The sequence below is a fragment of the Calonectris borealis genome, chromosome 5 (genome assembly GCF_964195595.1).
Source record: "Calonectris borealis chromosome 5, bCalBor7.hap1.2, whole genome shotgun sequence".
Classification (NCBI taxonomy): Eukaryota; Metazoa; Chordata; class Aves; order Procellariiformes; family Procellariidae; genus Calonectris; species Calonectris borealis.
The window spans coordinates 6116215-6136877 of NC_134316.1; the positions used below are offsets into that span (position 1 = coordinate 6116215).

General features: G+C 47.6%; 1 protein-coding gene and 1 long non-coding RNA gene across 2 annotated transcripts in view; both read right to left on the reverse strand.

The window, feature by feature from the left end:
• Positions 1-9411, reverse strand: part of ARMH4 (armadillo like helical domain containing 4) — a 67581-nt gene extending 58170 nt beyond the window's left edge. The window contains exons 1-3 of the mRNA XM_075152464.1: positions 9397-9411; positions 3080-4472; positions 906-1118 (exon numbers count right to left, since the gene is read on the reverse strand). Coding sequence (XP_075008565.1) covers positions 906-1118; positions 3080-4472; positions 9397-9411 — 1621 coding nt within the window. The remainder of the gene's footprint in view (positions 1-905; positions 1119-3079; positions 4473-9396) is intronic.
• A 3960-nt stretch (positions 9412-13371) lies between these two features.
• On the reverse strand, positions 13372-18461 carry LOC142082623 (uncharacterized). Its single transcript, XR_012673763.1, has 3 exons — positions 17451-18461; positions 14663-16370; positions 13372-13714 (listed from the first exon to the last, which is right to left on the reverse strand). It is a non-coding gene; the product is annotated as an uncharacterized LOC142082623 (long non-coding RNA).
• Positions 18462-20663: the final 2202 nt, after the last annotated feature.

Sequence of the window (20663 nt, forward strand, 5' to 3'; positions counted from 1 at the left end):
TTATTGCAAAGATAAAGATTAGTTGAATTTATAATTAAATCCCAGAAGCAAATTAATTAGTGGAAACTGCCAGAAGAGCCTTCTCTCCCCTACAAAGGAACCTTAATTTAAGAAATACAATGCAAATAGGTTTTTTTTTAATGCCCTGCAATGTAAGAATTACCAGAAAAGCTGCCCAGCAGCAGTTTCATTACAGTGGTACCTACTACTACAGAAATACACTCAAGCTCAAAGTCAGCCTTGCTACACTCCTGTCAAGATGACAGGCTCCTACATGTACCTGCCAAGGTGACATTGAGCCAGTAGGCAGCAGCTGGATGAACACGACTGCTTTCTGTATGGGCTACATCAACCCAAGCAGCAAGAACTCACCATTCCTCAGTGGAAGTGATTATCAATGCAGGCTTCCACACCCCAGGGATTGCCAGACTTGCAAGATCACACACCCCACACGGTCCCCCCCGCCCCCCCACCTTACACTGCTCCCATGTTGCCCCAACAAAACCTTTTGGTCCTTCACATTGAACACCAGCAATCTGTGACTGCCGTTGGCTCCAGCATAAGAGTTCTCCCTCCATAAACACGAACTGAATTAAATGTCTTAAGTCAACTTGCTAGCACAGATGGATGTGGGGGTTTTGTTTGGTTTGGTTTGTTAAATCTCTACTCCACTGTTACGTGGGGCAAAAAACACATGCTGGCATATTTCAACGTGGTGGATCTGGTAGCACAGGCAGAAAGCAGTGGCAGCCCAGGGCTAGAGGCAGCCTGCAGAAGGCTAGAAAAAAGTCAATTAGAATATGGATGCTGGGTGTTGAGACTTCAGCGTCCAAGCATTGATACTGGTTTCAGATGTACCATCTCATCTTGTGTGAGAACCCACAGCCCTTGAAGCAGAACCCTACCTTCTACATCTGGAGTGTTCGCCATAGAGGAAGTACCAGTTGCCACCAGCATCTGGGTGGCACTAGGAGCAGTCGGCATCTGGGTGTCCTCCCCACTGTTTTCCTGCAGAAGGCTCGCAGCTCCTGTTCCCTGGGTAGCACCAGGCACCAGTGTCACAACTGACAGAGCAGCATCAGCCTCCTGGGCAACTGTTGTCACCTCCTGAGCAACACCTACAGCAAGAACACGCATCAGTACCAACTCACAGGACAGCCAAGAGCAACAGAGCAGATGCCTGAATTAATATAACTCCATGCATTAGCATTTCCAGAGCCAGAGTGCAAGCAGCAGGTCCGGCCAAGTATCATCAGGGCAGTGCAGCATGAAGAGGTGTGAGAATGTGCATAACAGGAACAAAAGCAGCAGAATCAGTCCTTATTTTCTTAGTTGTCCCTTAGGAAAAAGCGGACCCACAGCGGAACAGTGCCATGGGAGCACAGCACTGCAGGCCTGTGGTGTGAAATACCATTCAAAGCAAGTGATGCTGCCAGAGCAGTGCTTTCAGTGACCGGCTCACAGCTACGAGACTTCAGCTTCGTAGAAGGCTTTATTTTTGTTGCACAAGTCTTATTGATAGTGTTATTTCCCCAACATCTGGGAAACAGCAGAGAGGGAACCTGCTGACAAGTCAAGTGCTTATAAATTAATCTAGAAATTAATCAGTCAGGTTTCAGCACCAGCATGCAATTAGCTTTCCTTCTTTTATAGCAAAAGCTAGATCTTTTGGATGCAGTGAGGGGAAGTCATCCTTTTGTCACTACAGCCCAAGGGAGAAGATTAAAGATGCCCAGCAATTAAAACAAAGTCCTAAACCCAGCTCATGTTTGTCATCAGCCTAGGAACATGTCATTGCCCACCACCTGACCAGAACTTTTCCCCCCCATTTCTACCAGTTTTTTAAATACCGAGTGGAAACATTATCAGTGGGCTGAAGGTGCCACCTCTGCAGGTAAGTACAGCACAGGGTGACACCATCAGCCTGTGGCAGGCTGTCTAGGAGGAAGATTTCTGCCCGCTGGTAACAGAGCTGGCACAAACACTGGACAGTCAGAGCCTGGCCACAGCTTCACTCTAGGGTGGGGAGACAACACCAGGAGCTTTTGTTACAAAGGACAACACAGAGCTCTGGACAGATCTTTTGATCTGAGCATCTTTGTAAAGTCGTGGAAGATGGCAGTCACTCACAGGCTACCAGGACAGCTCACCTGTTCCTGGATTTAGGAAGCATTTACAGCCATCCATTGTCTCTGCATCTTCTGCACTGACTGCAGGTGTCCCTAGCTAGCAGTTGAGAGCCAGCTGATCCCAGATGCTAATTCATTTAACCCCCCAGAAATTATTCCCCCCTCCATTTTGCAGGGTTTCAGAGTGAGCTAGTACAAGGACCACCTTTGTGTCCTTGCACTTGCCATATCAAGGGACACTTGGGGGACCGTTATCCTCCTTGAAATAAAGCGTTTAACCAGTGGGTCAGGGGCTGGGCTCCCTCCCTAATCACAGAAGAGGCGTACCAGAGGGTTGTTCAAAGCAGATTTACTTATCTGTGGTCAAGGCAAGATGCCTACAACCAGACTACAGCTGTCCCCTGCAACCACTATGTGAGCACCAGAACTGAAGCCCCTGCTTTGGTAGTACACCACACATGCAGAACAAAGCAGGTTTTTTAACTAGCACCGAGTCTCCGCTGACGAGACTCCAATTCTCTACGGAGACCTCCATACCCAACCCCAGGCTCAGCTGTGACAGCCTTTCCAGTCTCAGCTTTCCTCTTTGCTACTACAGCCACCTTCCCTCAGCTTGCGGAGCAGAAGAGGCAGCTCAATACAGTCGCTTCACATAACGGTCAGGACAGGGGACCACCCAACAGACTGTGCCCACCTGTACACAGGGACATCGTGTATAGGAACAGCCAAGGCTAGGCAGTACTTCATGGATGTGAGTTACCCGTTTAGGTTGTTACCCCTCCACAAAGGTCCACAGCCTCTCCTGGGGGGAAGAGGTGTCCTACTTCTATTGCAGGTATCAAGATTACACCTTTCTCCACTTTATCTCCCTGAAAGGAAGCACCAATTCCCAAGAGCATCCCTCCTAAACTTACACTTAGAGGCAAGCATCTGTAACAGGCAAGTTTTACCTTTCCACGAGCTTTCCAGAGTAGCAGAGAGATCAGACTGTGCATCTGTCACCACAGCAGCCTCCGCCTGTGATGGTGGGATGCTTTTCTCCTCCTCTGCTGTGACTGCGTTTATGTTTTCCAGCGAGTTGAGATCATCCACATCTGCACCCGTCAGGTTCACAGTGTGGAAAACATCACTGCTGCTTGTGGAAGCTGACGGCAACTCCTCTCCTTGCATGGGTGCTGTGCAGTTGGTCTCCTTGGCAAGCTCATGAGTTGGTGGAGGGGACGCTGGGGATGGCAGTACTCTTGTTGCATCCTCTTCCTCCCCACCACCTTCCTGTGGGGTCTGGGATGGTTCTGTTGCCCCCAGGTCCTCTGTCACCTCCTCATGAGACATGCTTCCCCCTTGACTTATGTCCCCCAGTTTTGTGTCATCCCAGTCAGGTGGCACAGTGTCCACAGGATGGATGGTGACAGTGCCAGGTGTGGTGGGCAGCTCTCCTCGCTCGACACCCGTCCCTGCTTCCAGGCGGAGGGGAGCCTCTGTCACCAGGAGGGGACGTTTTGCAGCCACAGATGCTTGCACAGCCAGGGACTTCAGAGGGCTCCCTGTGTGGGCTCTTGGCATTCCCACCTCAGAGGTCACGCCATGAGCCTGGGGAGTGGGGATGACAGGGTGGTCGCTTGCTGTCTCCCACCTGGGAGAGCTGGGGTACAGTGTGGGCTGGGGTGCTGCTGAGGGGTGCGAGTTGCTCTCTGCCTCCTCCTCCTCCACAGCTGTCCCAGAAAGGGGGTTTGCCGAGAGGCCGGCAGAGCTGTGCTCTACTTGAACACCACCCTCCGTGGTGGTCTCACTAATGGGGCCACCAACAGACTCGTCCTGGACAGCAGAGTTCAGCGTGGTCACAGCTGTGGTCAGCATGGCCTTGAACGCATCATCCTCATCCAGCTCCGACTTCGTGGGACCAAGCTCCTCCTCATCTATGGCAGCCACTGCCACAGCAGAGGTGTGAGCACCCAGGCCCTGGCTGCCCGGGATGACATGGCTGGGGCTTACAGGCAGTGTTTCTCTTTCTGCAGTGAAAGCTTCATTTAAGGGCGTCCCAGATGGCTTTGCTGACACTCCACATGGCTCTTCAGAGACTGTCTGCTCAGAAGGGCCCAGGTTATTTTTCAAGTTCAGCATGCCTATCCTTTCATCTTCTACCCCATTCCCTGCCCAGGGGCCATGCTGGACCTTTGTCATGTCCCTCTCCTCCGGCGGCTGAGATGCAAGGCATGGTGGACTGGAGGACAAGAAAAGGATGCTGCAGGTGACCACACAGATGTTAAATCCTATTGATCTACTCATAGCTGAGAAGAGATGTGCCCAAAAGCCTGCCAGGCTAACAAGTCCAGAGTGCAAGACCTGGAAAGGGAAAAAGGAACCAAGATTACACATACCCATAGCCACCTATTGACCCACAGCCTTAGACAACTGGGTGACAAGTTCCAAGCATGCTAGTCTATGGCCAGTTCTGAGCAGACCCCTCCTATGCATCCTAAGCAATGGATCCCTCCATCTATTTTACTGTTCCCAGCCTACCCAATCTGAAGTCTCACACCAGACAAAACCAATCTTGATCTGAAGTCCAAGACAGACCTTGCCAAGCTCTCGCTTGAGTGGTAGAGAGCTATGCTCTACCCAGCAGGCACCAGACTTGCAAGCATGTCGTGAGGATCAACCTGTCTGCCCAGGACTGATGCTTGTCAGGGCCCATCAGACAAGTCTCAGGCCTGTTCTGTGCACTGACACAGAAGGAAACCAAGGAACTTGCACAGAGAACAAGGAGGGTCTATAGGGTGCAACACAGGACCAGAACCAAACCAGGAGGCTTTAGGGCTGCATTCGTGTCATGTCCTGTACGAGCTCCCGGGCCCCATGGAGAAAGGCCACAGCCCAGACAGCGGCACTGTGCGTTAGCACGGTGTTTATGCTGCACTGCACCACGGAGGCACTTCCAGAACGTTTCATGTGTGTAATCCTTGCGTGCTTCGAGACTTTCCAAGACAGCACCAAACCAGCAGCCCAGCAGCGACCCAGCCAGCTGACGGCCTGCTCTTGGCAGGCTCTGTTGCCTCCACAGCTCAGGCCGCCGGACAGATGGAGGACCCCGCAGCAGCGGCCTGCTCCCAGCCACCTCCCGCCAGCCGATGCCTCTCAGTCCTGGGCTTGCTGCACCATCGCTCCACAGCAGAAGACCATCCCATCCAAGGTCCCGCTCCTCACATGCGGGACAGCTGGTCACGCAAGTCTCACGCACACAGCAAAGAGCCCTCCATCGCGCAGCAGACCTGGTAAGGTCCTCCTGCCAAGGAGGCAGCTTGTCGGTGGCACAGTCAAGCCCTACTACAAGAAGCCTCCAACCATCAACAGCTTCACTTGCTTTGGCTGATACGTTCTCAGTTTCACAAGTGAACTGCTCTCGCCTTCCAGCCGCAGGACTAATGAATATTAGGAAGGAAAGAGGTTGAGTTGTCAGAACCACCCCTCAGGCCTCCAAAGAAGAACAAAGATCACCCTCTGCAGTCATGCTCATCCGCACCAGGACGCGTCCCCCAGCTCGCCAGACTCCTCATCTCCCCACCCAGACAGCATGTAGATAAATATTACTTGCATTTGTACACACGCTGTACAGCAGCAAGCCGCCTGTACGGCTTTGTTACAGCAGGGTGCATCACTCCTCCCCGTGTGGTGCTGCGAGAGGTAACCGCTGTGTGGGGAGAGGGACCTCAGTAACACCACATTTGCGACAGGCCAGCTAGCTCAAAGGCCCTCCGTGTCCTGCTCCTCATGTACATCTGTCTCCTTTTGGAGACATTATTGTATGTGTCCAGTCAGCTAAACACAACCAAGACATCAGAAAGCTTATATCTGGTCTGGTCACACACAGCTATACGTATTCCCACACGTATGGAAAACATACCTCTTATTCCACACAGGAGAGAAAGACTTCTCTAGCTGAAGACCCTTATGATCGGCAGGGCTGTCTGTAGCACAGAGGACAACCTCAGAATTACCAGCTTGGAGAGAGACGGGTCAGAGTCAACTCCTCCAGGCTCCATTACCCGGTCGAGCCTTCAGAGCACTCCAAGTCACTTTTTCCGCTCTCCCTGCAGCCCTGGCCCTCGGCAGTTCGAGCTGCTGGAACAATTCCCCGCCACGGGCCACACACAGGCGCCGGGTGCTCAGGGACAAACAGAAGCTGTTCACCAGCAACAGCTTAGATACCTTCCACTTTATTTTTAGCATCTCCTTTCTCTGGAGGATGGGTGGCCACCCATCTAATCTCCTCTACCCTCCCTGCCAAAAAAATAGTTGAAAACTGACAGTATTCAGCTGTTCTTCCAGGTTAATCCTCTATGCACTTTTGTAATTAAAAGACACTGGAAGTGTATTATGCAAGTTAAATTGATAGTGCCCAGTGACATGCATCTGCCTTGCCAGGCTGATAAATATAAATTATGTCCACCTCACACCCCTTTAGCAAGTGCCAGTTAAGATCAGACATATTGAAACATCAAAAGGTTTGGTTTTTTTAAATAAAGAAGAGTTTGGGTCTAAATACAGTTTCTGTAGAAGTCAGGAGTCTTTTTAGGCTACGCAAGTAGTTTTAGCAGTGGTTAAACCTAAATGGAACTCCAGCTGCACTTGAAAGACAGCCACAGCATTTCTCTTGCAGTCATCTACATTATGCATATGTATATACACTTATGTATATACATTTGTAGGTTTCCAGCTCTAGGTTCTCAAATAGCCTAAGACATTCAGGAGGTGGTTAGCAGAAGTACCGAAACATTAATCTCTCTCTTCCCAACAAACTTACTCCATCTTTATAGGATCAGGAGTGTCAGTGAATAAGAGGGATAGCTGCTCCCTAAAAGGCTGGCTTCTAGAGATCCATTAATTAAAACACACACAAAAAAGCATTCAGAGCCTTTCCTCCTTCTGGCTAGCAGATAACGTGAGCAGTCAGTACTAGCCTGATACAAGAGTTCCGGGGGTACTTTGGGCAGCCTCATACTCTTTCCCCCAGTCTGAAAAGCACTGTTGGCCATAGTCCTACATTTGTAAAGGGTGAAAATAACGTTGGAGAGTTATTTGCTCAGGAAATCCGTAACAACTAGATCTAAGCTAACCTAGACCTCTACATTCAATGAGAACTGGAGATAGTGGCAAGGAGCTTGCTGCAGGATAACGGCACAAGTTCACGCTTCAAAGAAGATTAGTCAGAGCTTAAGATCTACTTAGCTTTAGGAAGAGGCTGGATTAGACAGTGTATGCACAGCAGTGACCTGGCTATCTTCTTAAGCAGAGTTTGACACCTTGCTGTAGCACTTCCACTTAATGCAAAAGCAATCCAGGTTTTAGCAGGTAGCTGGCTGCAGAGCAGTTTGTTACTGAAACTGCATTGGGCTATACATTTATCCTCCCATCTGGCTATTTTTATAGTCAGTCTGCTCCACAGCCTTAGCCAAGCAATAAAAGCAAGCTGGAGCATGCTGCTCTAACCAAGCACCTCCTCTGTAGTAAACTTAAGCTTTTCTGTTACTAGCTTGAAGCTGTAGAATAACTCAGTATTTCATGCCACAGGAGCTCCTTGTCCCCAGATTTCACCTGGCATTCTCCGAGCTGAAGCCCTGAGGACGGCTGCCAAGCACTGGCCAGGCTCTCGGTGGAAAACTAATCCTTGCTTCAAATAGGAAGCACGCACAGAGGGCAAGAGACAACACCAGCTACTTCCCCTGCACTTAATAACAACAAATCCCAAGAGATGCAGTTCCCCCAGCTGCAAAGGCAGCACAACTGCAGACAGCCAAGGAGCTTTAGCATGGAAAAAAAGTAAGTTTTCTTTTAACACCTGGTAGGCTGGAAAGAAGCACAAAGGACAGCTAGGCTAAAAGCAGGTGCCAAAACCAGGCATCTCCAGAAGCTGCCCATCAGAATAAGAACCATCTACTACAGTGGGCAAGTCACCAAGCTGAGGGACAATAAAGACAAACTGGTCACCAGCTGAAGCAGTCTTGCAGATGCCATTAGATCTTTCTGAACCAGGCTGCTTCCTTGCTCCATACAATTAGCATTAGCAATAGCTATTAAACCATTAACCCACTCTGAATTTGAGATCTGTTTGAAGAGTCAGCTCTCAGGAAGTCTGGTAAAAGGAACCCCAGAAGGAATCCCATCCTGTTATGGTCGCTCCAACAGCGCAGGCTTGAAGGGGACCAGCACAGAGCAGACCAGATTTCTCTGGTTCAATAGCTGCTCCTTACATGGACCAGCAGTTTATGGACACATTCTGCAAAGGATGAAACTCCCCCTCTGCCCCAGTTGCATGCAGCTACTCCCTAGGATGGCTTTTTAGTTTCACCCAGCCAGTTTACTTGAAAAAAACTCCCAAGAAAACCCTTTGCTGTTATTTTCTGCCTTTGGCAAGTTGTGGCTGTGTTTTTCCTGAATTGTTGAAACAGTGGAAAAAAACACATCAAGCTTTTAACTCACTTGAATTAATAACCCTGTTCTAACAATCCCTCTCCCACACAGAGAGGACACTTGTACTCCGAAGCTGAAGTGCCTGCATGCATCATATAGCAGAGAGCACAGGAGATGAACAGGTCAGCTTCAGACAAATCACTCTCTAGCCTTTGCAGAGCACAGCTTTTCACACCTCCAAGTATAAGCTCGATTATGCCAGCTTTGACTGGCTGAAGAGTCCTGGATGTGCTCAGCTCTGCAATTCATCTGCTGATTGATAAAAGAAATGGACAAAAATACTGCGAATCTTTTAATGTGAAGATTTAGCCAAAACGTACAAGTCAAGCCAGTAATCAAATGCTATGTTACCGGAGTGCTAATATATGCTATCCAAGCCTTATTACTTGTGCTGAATACAAAAGCCAGCAGATAAGACACTGCAGATCTCCAACTCCTACTTTTGCACACAAGCTGAGAAAAATGTCTTCATTTCATCTACATTATGTCCTTGCCCAGTTCAATCGAGGGAATTGTAGAGCTGATGCTCTTACAGCACATACTTGAGATAAACAGACCTCAACCAGTTAAGCCACCTCCAACAGCTCAGTGAAATCCCAACAGTGACACGACTCCACACCAGCCACCAAAACAGCCCAAGTGGGATAAGTAAAACTATGTAGACACAACCACACATCAGAGGGGCACATCTTCCTCTACCTTTGAGGACAGATCCTTACAAGCAAACAAATGAGAGATTAATATTCCGGGACAGCTTCCTACCAGTCCTAGTGAGGCACCTTAATACATAATACATCACCTCCACTTCCAGCATTGGTGTTCCAGCAGCAGTTCTTTGAGAAGCGAGAGACGCGACATGATTTAGGCATTATTCCCCCAACCACTAAGCAATTGCTTGCTTTGTTCAGAACAGCACAGACCACCTATAGAAATCCCTACTCAGATTTGCAAGTAAAAGCCTCATAGTTCTTCATGGCTTCTGACCCATGCCAGGTCCCCCCATCACAGAAGTCAGAGGTCTACCAAATTCCTGAGGGATTAAAAAGATTGGGAGGAGGGGGGTTTAAGAATGAGGCCAAAGGGTGCAGCAGCAGTTTTCAAACACCAGAAGGATGGAAATGCTGCTCTCCAGACTGACTGGGAGCAGAGCGGTAGCATTCAGATTCCAATCAGCAAGAAACACTCAGAAATTTCAGCGCCTCACCCAACGCAACACCGCGCAGCAGATCTCGTGGAGGATCATGAGTCTCTGCGGGTGAAGGTTTAAGATCAGATTAAATACACCTTGCCAGGCCCTTTTAGCTTGGGTAGAACCTGCTTGTTGGCAAGGGAATGGGATTAGGGATGGCTCAAGGCTTGATTACACCCAGCACACCTGCTTGCGGGGCACAGCTCCATCCCCCTGTCCTCCTTAGTCATATTTACAGGTGAGCTTAAAGACCCACAAGTGCATTCTTCCCCTGCAGCCGCCCACCACACCAATGGATCAAGTGCAAACAACCACCCGGGAATTTCTCCAGCCCAGGCCCGCAGCAGGATGGAGGGACAGCGGTGGTCACCCCCCCTCCCAAATCACCGGGAAAAGACACCCCCACCCAGGATTTTCCGAGGCGCCACCCCCATCCCCGCAGGACGGCGCCCCCCGCTCCCCCCTCCCATCTCCCGGGGGCTGCGGGGACCAGCCCGCTCACCGGGAACAAAGAACCGCGCCGAGGATGCGCTGCCCCGCGGGCAGCGAAACATCATTACCGGGAAAAAAAATTAAATAAAAATGAATCAACACGGGGCAAATTCGGCTTGGGGGGAGTGGGGGGTATGGTCGTGCCCCCCCCCTCCCGCCCCCCCCTGCCGGGTGGCAGCGGAGAAGCCCCCCGCTCCCCCGGGCCTCACCTGCCTCCCGCCGCCTCCGCCCGGTACCTCGGCGCCGCGCCGTGCTCGCCCCCAGCGCCCCGCACGGGCGGAGCGGGCCGGCCCCCCGACACCGCCCCGCCGGGGCGGTGTCAGGGGGCCGGCCCGCTCCGCCCGTGCGCCGTCTCCCGCTCTCCCATGGTGGGGTTCGTACTCAACACCACCCGCATCGCTCGGGAGAGATCCCCCGCAGCCCTTTGTTGTCCCCCCCCCCCCGCTTTCATTTTCTCCTCCAAAATGAAGTTTCAGTACCCAACTCTTCCTCGCGAGCCGGGATCAGGGTCTAACCCAACGGGCTCCCTCTCTTTGCTTCCAAGAGGATGCAAAAGCAAGGCCTACAGCACCTTTAGTAGTTTTCCAGCTGTTACAGATTCTCCTCCAGTGTTTTCAGCTGTAGAGGTCACCTTCCCCTCCCTCTGCAACAGAGGAGGACTCCTTAAATAGTATCCCACACATGTATTAGAAGAGCTTGCTTCAGTTTCTTTTTTTTATTTCTTCATTTTAAGCACCTAATTTGGCCAGAAAGAAAAGTAAACAATTTTACTCCTGGTTTCCTTCTCCCACCTGTTTGTTTTCCACAAGGAACACCACAGCTAGCCTAAAAGAAATATTAAACCTTTACACCACCAGGTCCTGGAGTACGTATCAACTCATTTCATCAAAGAGCAGCTCAGAAGCCCATACCTTACCTCCAAAACCAAAAGAAGAAAGCAGCTTCTCTTCCTCCCACCTCCCCTTCTGCCTGGCATCAGGGGCACCACAAGGTCTCAGCAGCGCAGAAGGGGTTTTATACGCCGTCTTGGGCACCGACTCATTCAGAGCGGTGCTGCAGCAGGTGCAAAGCGTTGGTGGTGAGCAGGGACAGGTGAGAAGAGACCAAAAATCGTGCTCTTTCAAAGGAGAAAATGGCTGGGGCAGAGAGATTTGTGGGGGAATTGCTAGGAGGGATTTGTGGGGGAATGATATAGGAGAGGGAGAGGAGAGTCAAAATCTTGACTTGGCTATGAACGTGCTCTACCACATGAAGCAAATCGGTGAATCCCTCTGTACTTCCAGTTATAATCATCTATAAAATTAGGTTCCTTTTTTTTTTCCCCACATAAGAGAGTAAGATTTAACCTGCTCATACCTGTCAAACACTGGGCTCTCTAAATATCCATTTGATATGACAAGGGGGAATGGTTTTAAACTAAAAGAGGGCAGATTCAGACTAGATATAAGGGAGAATTTTTTATGATGAGGGTGGTGAAACACCGGCACAGGTTGCCCAGAGAGGTGTAGATGCCCCATCCCTGGGAACATTCAAGGCCAGGTTGGACGGGGCTCTGAGCAACCTGGTGCAGTTGAAGGTGTCCCTGCCCACGGCAGAGGGGCTGGACTAGATGACCTTTGAAGGTCTCTTCCAACCCAAACCATTCTGTGATTCTACGATTCTACAAACATAAAAGAACTGACTGAAGAAAACTGAGATATTCCTCATCAAGAAATTGTTCTTTTTTTTTTTCCTGTTTGTTGTGCTACTGGAAATAACGTTTATATTAGCGGGTAGTTCTCTTTACTAGACTCACCCCAATGTTTTACGTCTCTAATTTTAGAGAAATAGAGTGTTTTCTACTGGATTTCAACCAAACTGGAACCAACCCAATTCATTTTGGTAGCATTCTGCATCCAATATTAAAACTTTTAAAAGACAGATTTGTTGTAGGTCAGGGCAATTTCTTTCAGGGTAATATTGCTAACCTCTGCATAAGTTGAAAATAAAGTGTAAAAATGCCTGTCTCAGCAATAAAGACAGTCATTGGCAAAAGACATCAGGAAGAACTTCAGAGTGAGGCTTGGCAGAACAAACGGTCAGACAAAACGATGGGAATAGTCCCTTTGCATCTATGAATTGTAAAATCTGGGCAATTATTCATGAATCAATATCTCTAGTACTGAAACATCTTTCTTTAAAAAATACAAATATGTGAAAAGAAAGGATGTTTACTCTCTCCTGTAAGGGAGACAGAGCGGGGGGGAAAGGAAGAGGTAAGAGCTGCATTTCTGTGGCCATTTTAAACACCATTAATTCCCAGATTAGAGACCCAGAACTCTCCACAGGTTCATCTTCTGTTCCGCCCGTTCCATTTTGGCCGAGGGCTCTGACGGAGAAGAGGGGATGGCTCAGCCGAGGAGGAGGTGCCACCTCTGAAGTTAACGGTGTAGCCAGATTTTACAGCAAACCGAAATCAATGAGGGCTTATTTTCCAATGCAGCACTGCACGTTGTGGCGGGTCAGGGATTGATTCCCAAGCCGGTCGGTCATCCGTGTGCGGGGAGAGGGGCAGGACAACAGAGACCCCCCCTGCCAGGAATCAGAGCCGTCGGCGATGAGTTCGCCAGGCTCAAGCCGGAGGCTTGGCTTCAGTAGCTACAAAATTCACCCCTCACAGTTGACCTGGGATTCAGAATGAACGATATTGTTTTCAACCCCTTTTCTATCTGACCTTTAAAATTACCAGGAAAGTTACTTAAAATGTAAAGCGTGTGTAACTGATGCTCTAAGGCATGCAGAGCACTTAATAGATTGGAGAGGTTTTCACTTCCCCCTTGTCATTGACCGTCTCTGAACCCAGACTGGCACTGCATACTCTCAAGGTTAAATATTTCACTGATAAGCACTGTAACCAAAATAGCCAGTTATCTATGTTTTTTTCCCTGTCTGAAATTGCAAATTCCCCATACACTGCAAGTTTTTCTACCCTGCATAACCCGCCAAAATCACGGGCTTCTGCGTTATCAACAAAAAAAATCTGCAGACTGAAAGAGAGAGGCATGATGAAAGAAGCAGAAATCAGAAATCACCAGAGCGCACTGTTTTGTTATTCATTTCTATGGTTTATTAATTGGAAAAATGAATTTTTAACTCAGCTCAGTATGCCACAGAGCATATACGTAACCAAGCAAAACCAGCTCCACTTCCACAGCACGTTAAGAATCATCCGTTCCTTTCCCTTCTCACCAATGCTCCGGTTTGAGACATTTCAGTGCAATCCTCTACTGGTCTCATCCTTCAAAGACTTCTCACCCCTCAGGTGAAATTCAGAGATTAAATTCAGATGTAAGCTGGTTTATTCTTCCATGCGGGTAGTGTAGCTGGTGAAGAGCATGGGACTTGTTAGATGACTTTCACAACCAAACTTCACCGCTCTCTGCCTTCATTTCCCCGCCTGTAAAATGGAAATAACACCTAATTTTTTTAAGAGTCCCTTATAAGATCTGTATATTATTGTAACAGCGAACTCTGTTGTATAAAGTAATAATGTAATACAGTGGATTTCTTTAAAAGGTGGTATTCCTTTTGCAGCCTTATTGCACAAACCAGAAAGTACAAATAACATGTCCTAATTATAAGACAGGGTCACTTAAAAATTTACATGAAGACATATTTTGTATGTATAAAATGAACTAAAAAATCATTGTCCTGACATCAGAACACTGCATCTCACAACGCTACTTCTTGTATCGGTGTTGAGATGGTACCAGCTATCTTAAGTATGTCAGGACATGCCACAGAAGGTAAAGGCAATTTTAAAATAGTTACCATTAATTTCGCTGCTGAATGACTTTCCCAAATTGAGTATTTGGGACATCCAGCACGTAAATCAGTGCACATCTCCATCACACAATTCACCTTTACATCAGCTGGTAGCATCTGTTTTAAGGGGACCTGCTCTTCCTATTAAACTCCATTGGAATGGAGTAGCAACGAGTCTGAATCAGGGAAAGTGCGAACAGTATCCCCTGTTAGGGAGGGAAGTACGTTTAAAACGAGTCCACTTTGAAAAAGGTATCAGGAAGTTTACGGCCAATCAATTATTTCAAATGTAATCATCTTACAGATGAATGGATTTCTTTTTCCTCCAACTGCAAACCCAATAAATGCCATCTGCAATTAAAACTCAATCAAAAGATCCACTTGGCTTCTTTTCTTCCACGTTCCTCACCACTAGCACTAAGAGAAAAGCTGTGCAAGGCCAAGCGATGCCCGTGCAGCCCCACTGCTGCCTGTAATTTATAGTAATTAATCCTACAAGGAGGCACAGGATCCAGCTTCTGCTTCCCCAGCTCTCGTGGTTCTGCAGTGCTCACAGAGCAGGAAAGCCGTAAAAACTTACTTTTGTCACTGAAGTCAGCAGACTTGGAGAGCACACAGCGACCAGATCTGCTGAGTAGGAAAGTGCCATTTTTACACAGTCACTTCTCAGAGTAGAAGCAGGCTTTTGCTGACTGGTCCAAGGTCACGGGAATCCGTTGCAGTTGCTCTGGGAATACAGCCCAGGAGGACCAATGCTCACCTCCATAACTGAATCACGGTACAGCCCTCACTCTTCTTCATATCCTTTAACAAAATCCAGGCAGTTAAAGTACACCGCATATTACAATTTTTCCAGAAATAAAGTGCTGAGGAAGCCATCCCCATGCATATTGGAGTCTCGGCTAAAACGTGAACCATCTGTCAATTCCCTGTAGTGCTTGGATATTTTTTCCCCCGACCTACATACTCCACTACAAAATTAGGCTGACAATAAAAAAAGCACTTGACACATCACCCCAAAGCAAGCGAACCCTAAGCACTGCTCTGACATTAAACCCGCTGCTTCTCCATTATCTTAAATATAGTTGTTCAGATAATACCCAGAGGGACTTTGAAAACTTCAGCTTTCTTTTGCTTCTCAAAACTTGAGGTTAAACCAAACCCCTGACTGCACAGGTTTTAAAGGAGTGCAGTTTCAGTACCGCCCCTCCATCGCTCACAGTACAGCCCTCGCCAAACTAACGCAGAGGGGCTGAAAGCCCCCAACCACAGGGACGAACGTAACACGCGGTGTCAGGACACCTGGGTGGGAGGCGGACTGTGTTTTAGTATGATACAGGAATGCTCTCCATCCAGACACCACCAGTGTTTTCATTATTCCCCCTTGGGGGGATTTTTAGGGCAGTGCAGATAACTTTTTGGATGGTTATGAGCAGAGAAATACACATTTTTGTGTTGGAAATATTCAAATCAATTAAGCTGAAATCCTAAAGCAGGAACCAGGCCCAGCTGTTAACAGAACCCCAAGCAGCAGAAAGACAATGGGCTTTCTTCCTCTTCTCCTTTTGGAGAGCTGGTAAGTGGATCCCCTTGAATCCGTGTACTGGGAAAAGGTGAGGAGACACTCTGTGAGCTCCAGAAACGACAACAGATCTCTGAGCAATCGCTCTTTTGTTATGTCTAAAGCTGGTCCCAAGTATGCAGCTACCTGATTTTGTGAGGAAAAATGGGTATGTGCCTCAGTCAGCCTGTATATAGGGATTAAGGAGGCTTAAAAGCGAGTACACAGACAAAGCCATCCAATGTAGGGGCACAAAAGACTGTTTATTTTATGACCAAGAAAAAATAATAATGCTTTGCTGTTGAAATATGCATAGGGTTCAGCCGAAATCCGAGTCTCCGCAGGGGTCCAGATAGGCATTTCGGCATTAAGGGGAACAGAATATTAGCTGGGCACGATGCCTCCTTGCCGTACCCATTCGGGCCTGCAGTGTTTATGCTGCAGGACACATTCTTTTATGTTTTCAATGTTTGGAAGCGCACTGCGGGGATTAATTCAACTGAGAGCTGCCATATTTCAGGACTCATACAGAAAAGTAATTTTCTTTATGAAAAACGTTCCCTTTTAACCCTCCGGGATAGTTCTGTAGCTGCCACGTCGAGGCACCAGCATCGCTTTCACCACCGCTCCTTGCAGACGAACGCACGGTGCTGCTCTGTGACAATAACGCGTCTGCATGAGATTCGAAAAGATTTTTTGCTGCCAGTGGCTTGAATACCAACAGGGTCTTGAAAAAAAAAAGAAAAAAAAAAGGACTGCATTAGCTAAAAGGAACTGTCTTATAAATTTGATATAAATCAGAGAGTTTTCACTGATTTCAATGGGCTACTGTTAATTTCTTGTATTTTTATATACTTATGCGACCTCTTCCTTGCTTGTCAGAGGATACCACCGCTTCCAAGAGTCACAGGAACTGGCTGCATTCAGGGAATAATTTTTTGTTGTGTTAGGGAGATCCTGTTTTTACCCTCAACCTTCTGCTTAGTAGCTGGCTTAATTGTCCTACTATCTCCTTAGACTGTGAATAATTATCTTCATTTATATTGTTACCTTGAATGCATTTATAGTCTGATTCTTACGGGTTAGCATCGCCATCTGTTTCTTCAACAGTTACAAATTCGGGAGAGCGCGAGGGCTTTTCACATTATGCAAGCAGCTTCCTTCATTAAACCAGCACGGCGTGGATGGATTTTGTTATGAAACCCTGGCACATTTCTAAGTCTCTGCCTTCTATTATCGATAACTGCTAGGCTCTGAAAAGACATCCATTAAATTAAGCCACTTTTAAGCTGCACCTCGCATTTCAGAACTCACGTTAACTGTGATTGATTAATGTAATTTAAGAAAAGATTTCCAATGGACTATAAAGACAGTGATGTGATTAGCAGTAAACTCTCATCTTTCCTAACCCAGCGATAATACGTTTAGGAGGAAGCGATGGGCTGTGTATTTCAAGTAGGGACCGTGAGTTTTGTAAAACATATCTAAGTAATTAATTTTACCTAAAACATTGAATTTAAAACATAAGCATAGTGTTGTAAACATGTAATTATGGCACGGTAAGATATCATGAAGAGGTGAGATTTGGGGATGAAACAGGTGATGAAAACATCATGCTTAGACTTTAAATTAATCAGGTATTATCTAAACTTTTACTCCAATTTTTAGACTTCAAGTATTTCAAGAGCAACAACATTAAGTACATTATATTACGCCTTTATAAGGCCCCTATCACCGAGATATTCAGGAGCATTTTACAGAATTTAAAGGAATGAAAATTCACACATCAGAGAAAGCATATTCTCACCAGGCACCGTAACCACGCGGTCTTCCTCCTGCTGTCCTTGAAAGAACCAGCGATGGCAGACAGCACTCCAGGTAGTAACTTGGGGAATTCTGGGATCGTTTCCCCGACAGAAAGCCCAAACAGAGAAAAGCTTCTTGAATATAATTCCCAGCTCAGTCAGGCATAATTCTAACTGAGCGTCTATTCTTGGTACACTGGGGTATTGCTCAAACATGGGCTCTGTTGTGAGAATGACATTTAAGCATATTTTTGGGCATCGTTGTTTTCATATGCTTTCAAGTTCAGCTGCATTTCCATATTCTGGAAGGGCATAAAATACTAACCCTTAAAAAAAAAAATTAAAAAAACATTAAAAATATAAAACCACACAAAATCATAAGGCAATTTGAACTCTTGTGTCGGAGCGTTTAATTGCTACAGGCTTTTGTTTATTTTTTCATGTGTCGGCATCCTCCGCTGCTGCCTTGGCAATGATTCCTCCTCCTCCAGAACCCACTGGTGGTGGTCAGTGGGTGAAACAGTGCTGTCACTGTTTCTGCATCTCACATCACCACTACAGCCTTGTTCTTGCTTCTCAGTTTTCCTTTCCAAGGAGAGGTAGCTGCCGGTTTGGGAAGCTGGCGATGGTTCGTATGAAGAGCGCATGGGCTCATATTGAGTCGTGGGCTAGTGTCTGAAGGAGAGATCTAAGGGCTTTATGAGGGATGTAAGGGCTTTGCGAGGAGTCTCCCCTGAGTTTGTCACCGCAGGGTTCCCCTTCTTCACACCTTGCTTGCATTCCCTCTGCACTGCCTGGATTCCTTACATGTCCTCCAGATATACAGAGCCCTTCCAGGATGCCCCTTCTGCTTCAGCTCCTCCGGTCTGCGCTCCTGCTCCGCACGCACACACCCCCCTTCTCTTCTCAGCTCTACACTCCTGACCCCACTTTGTGACCCAGGTGACTTTAGGGAGACCAGAAGGGTGGAAGGTGACAAGGCTGTGACAGCAACAGAAGAGAAAGCGCTTATGTAGAGCCGCTAGTCCCAACGATGGGCTAGTGCAGAGGTTTGCTCAGGCGACAGAGCAGATGGTGGCAGCGGCACCTTTTGGTGTCTCACATCACTCCCACTCATCGTCCGACTCTCCCACACACCTCCGCCTTCACAGATCTTAAATAGAAAGTGAGGATGTGGGACAAACAGCACTGCCGCAGAGTAGGTGAAAAGCACAGCGTCTACGAACTGCTACAGCGGGAGGGAGTTTGGGTTCAGCGGCAACAGAGCACATCAGCGTGACAACAGCCTGCCTTGAAATCCTCTTGCTTCATTAGCGCCCTTGCCCTCCCGCGCGTACGCGCTCAGGCTCTTTGGCTTGCCGTCTGGCAATGAGCAAACGTCTAGACCCAACTCACCAGTTGAGAGCTTTTTCAGTATTTATTTTGCTTCCCTGAAGAAGAAATGGGTCCCGCGCACTGAGCCGATACAAATACCCTGTGACAGATCTTTTGGGGACATGATCAGGGCCGTAGTTACACTCATGGGCGTGCATAAAAAATGCCTAAATCGGCTGATTTTACAGGTGTGGTTACTGTGGGGAAAGGAGAAGGGGAAGATTGGTAGGGGCAAGGAGGTGGCTGTTGGGAGTGGGATGAGCGTTACCTTAGGAATCTCCTTCTCAAGTGATCCCAACATCTGTTACAAACGCCCTTTTCCCAGCTAAGGGATCAAGTCACAGGGAGGCTGATCAAGTCACAAACAATATTCACTAGAACACCTTTTATTGACTAAGCTTTTACTACTAATAGAGTCCAGCTGTTATTATTAATAGCAGATAACTAATTACTCACTTCACTCATGCACACATGCTCTCTCTCAGTTTTCCAGCCGGAGCAACAGTTGGAAGGCCAACCCCAGCTGCTTACCCAGAAACGGAGGCTCGTACTGATGCGCCAATGGCTTCTAGGTGGGTGTTCACAAAGTCCCTCAGGGTGCCTTGTTTCATCGGGTGCATAGATAATCCTGTTGTCTCTCTCAGCGTAGAGCAGCCACCACCTTTGTGGATGCAGTCAGCATTAGACAACCCATCGCTGATGCTGGGGGCCTTGCACGGATGCAGCAAACTCTCGGTCTTCTGAGTTTATTTCTGGCGGATTCAGCAGGATTGCTAGCCTGTGGGGCTTATTAATTCTCGGGGGATTTTCACGTGCTGCCTTTCAGCACCTGCTTTTCCTCTCTTCAGTCTGTTTTTGGATAACTGTCTCTCTATCCACGCCCTGAGGTGTGGATATAGAACCCATTCCCACAAACTGACGCTAAAGGGCGTTCATGACATGGCTGTTACAGACCAGAAATACCAAGACCATCTAATCAAGGCTGCATATTTCAGACACTTCGAATAACTTACTTGTAAGCAAATGGTGACTGACCTCACCTGTAGCAGAGCCGACATTTAGCTACAATGCAGAGATGAAGATTATTTAGAAAAACTTAAAATTTCCTAACCTTGATGGTTAGGAAACCAAGGGGTTTGACTGGGTCAAAGTCTTTCATTGTAATATGTGGGCACATACACACCTGCACACAAACGCAGCTTTTTCTTTGCTCCAAAACTGAGAAAGATCTTGGTTTTGACAGCCTGTTATTTTGTGAGGATTTGAGATAATACAGCATTCCCACAAACTTTGCAAAATGTATCTTGTGGTGTGGCTCTGTGATTCTGGAAGTCCGAACAGCAATAAATTCCCCCTTTCAAAAAAAAGACAGATGAAGGCAAAACCCAGCTGTACGTTGGCACGATACACTTTCATGAAAACGGCTAAAATTGAACTAATTCAAATTACATTTTTAGCACTTGCATCCAACCAGTTGATTCCCACCATAGCTACCATCAGAAGTTCCCACCATCTTCTGCCGCCTGTCTACCAGGCACAGATGACCCCGTCTTGAAAGCACGGGTCATCATGGTGGGGTTTATTTATTATTCCTATCCTCACTGTATTTGCAAACTCCTATCTTTGCTCCTAATCATTAGAGTCTCGGAGCCATGAGATCAAGCTTTTTTGCCCCAAGACATTTTATTTGTTTGAGAGGCAGGATACGGTACCCTAAGGGTACCTACGCATTCAGCCTCGCATTAAAAGCTGCTTGCATTAAATGTCGCAGCAGCCAGAGCACACGCTGCAGGGCCCACGGTGGGTTTACGCGTTCGCGAGGTCGGGTCGGCTGTGGAAGG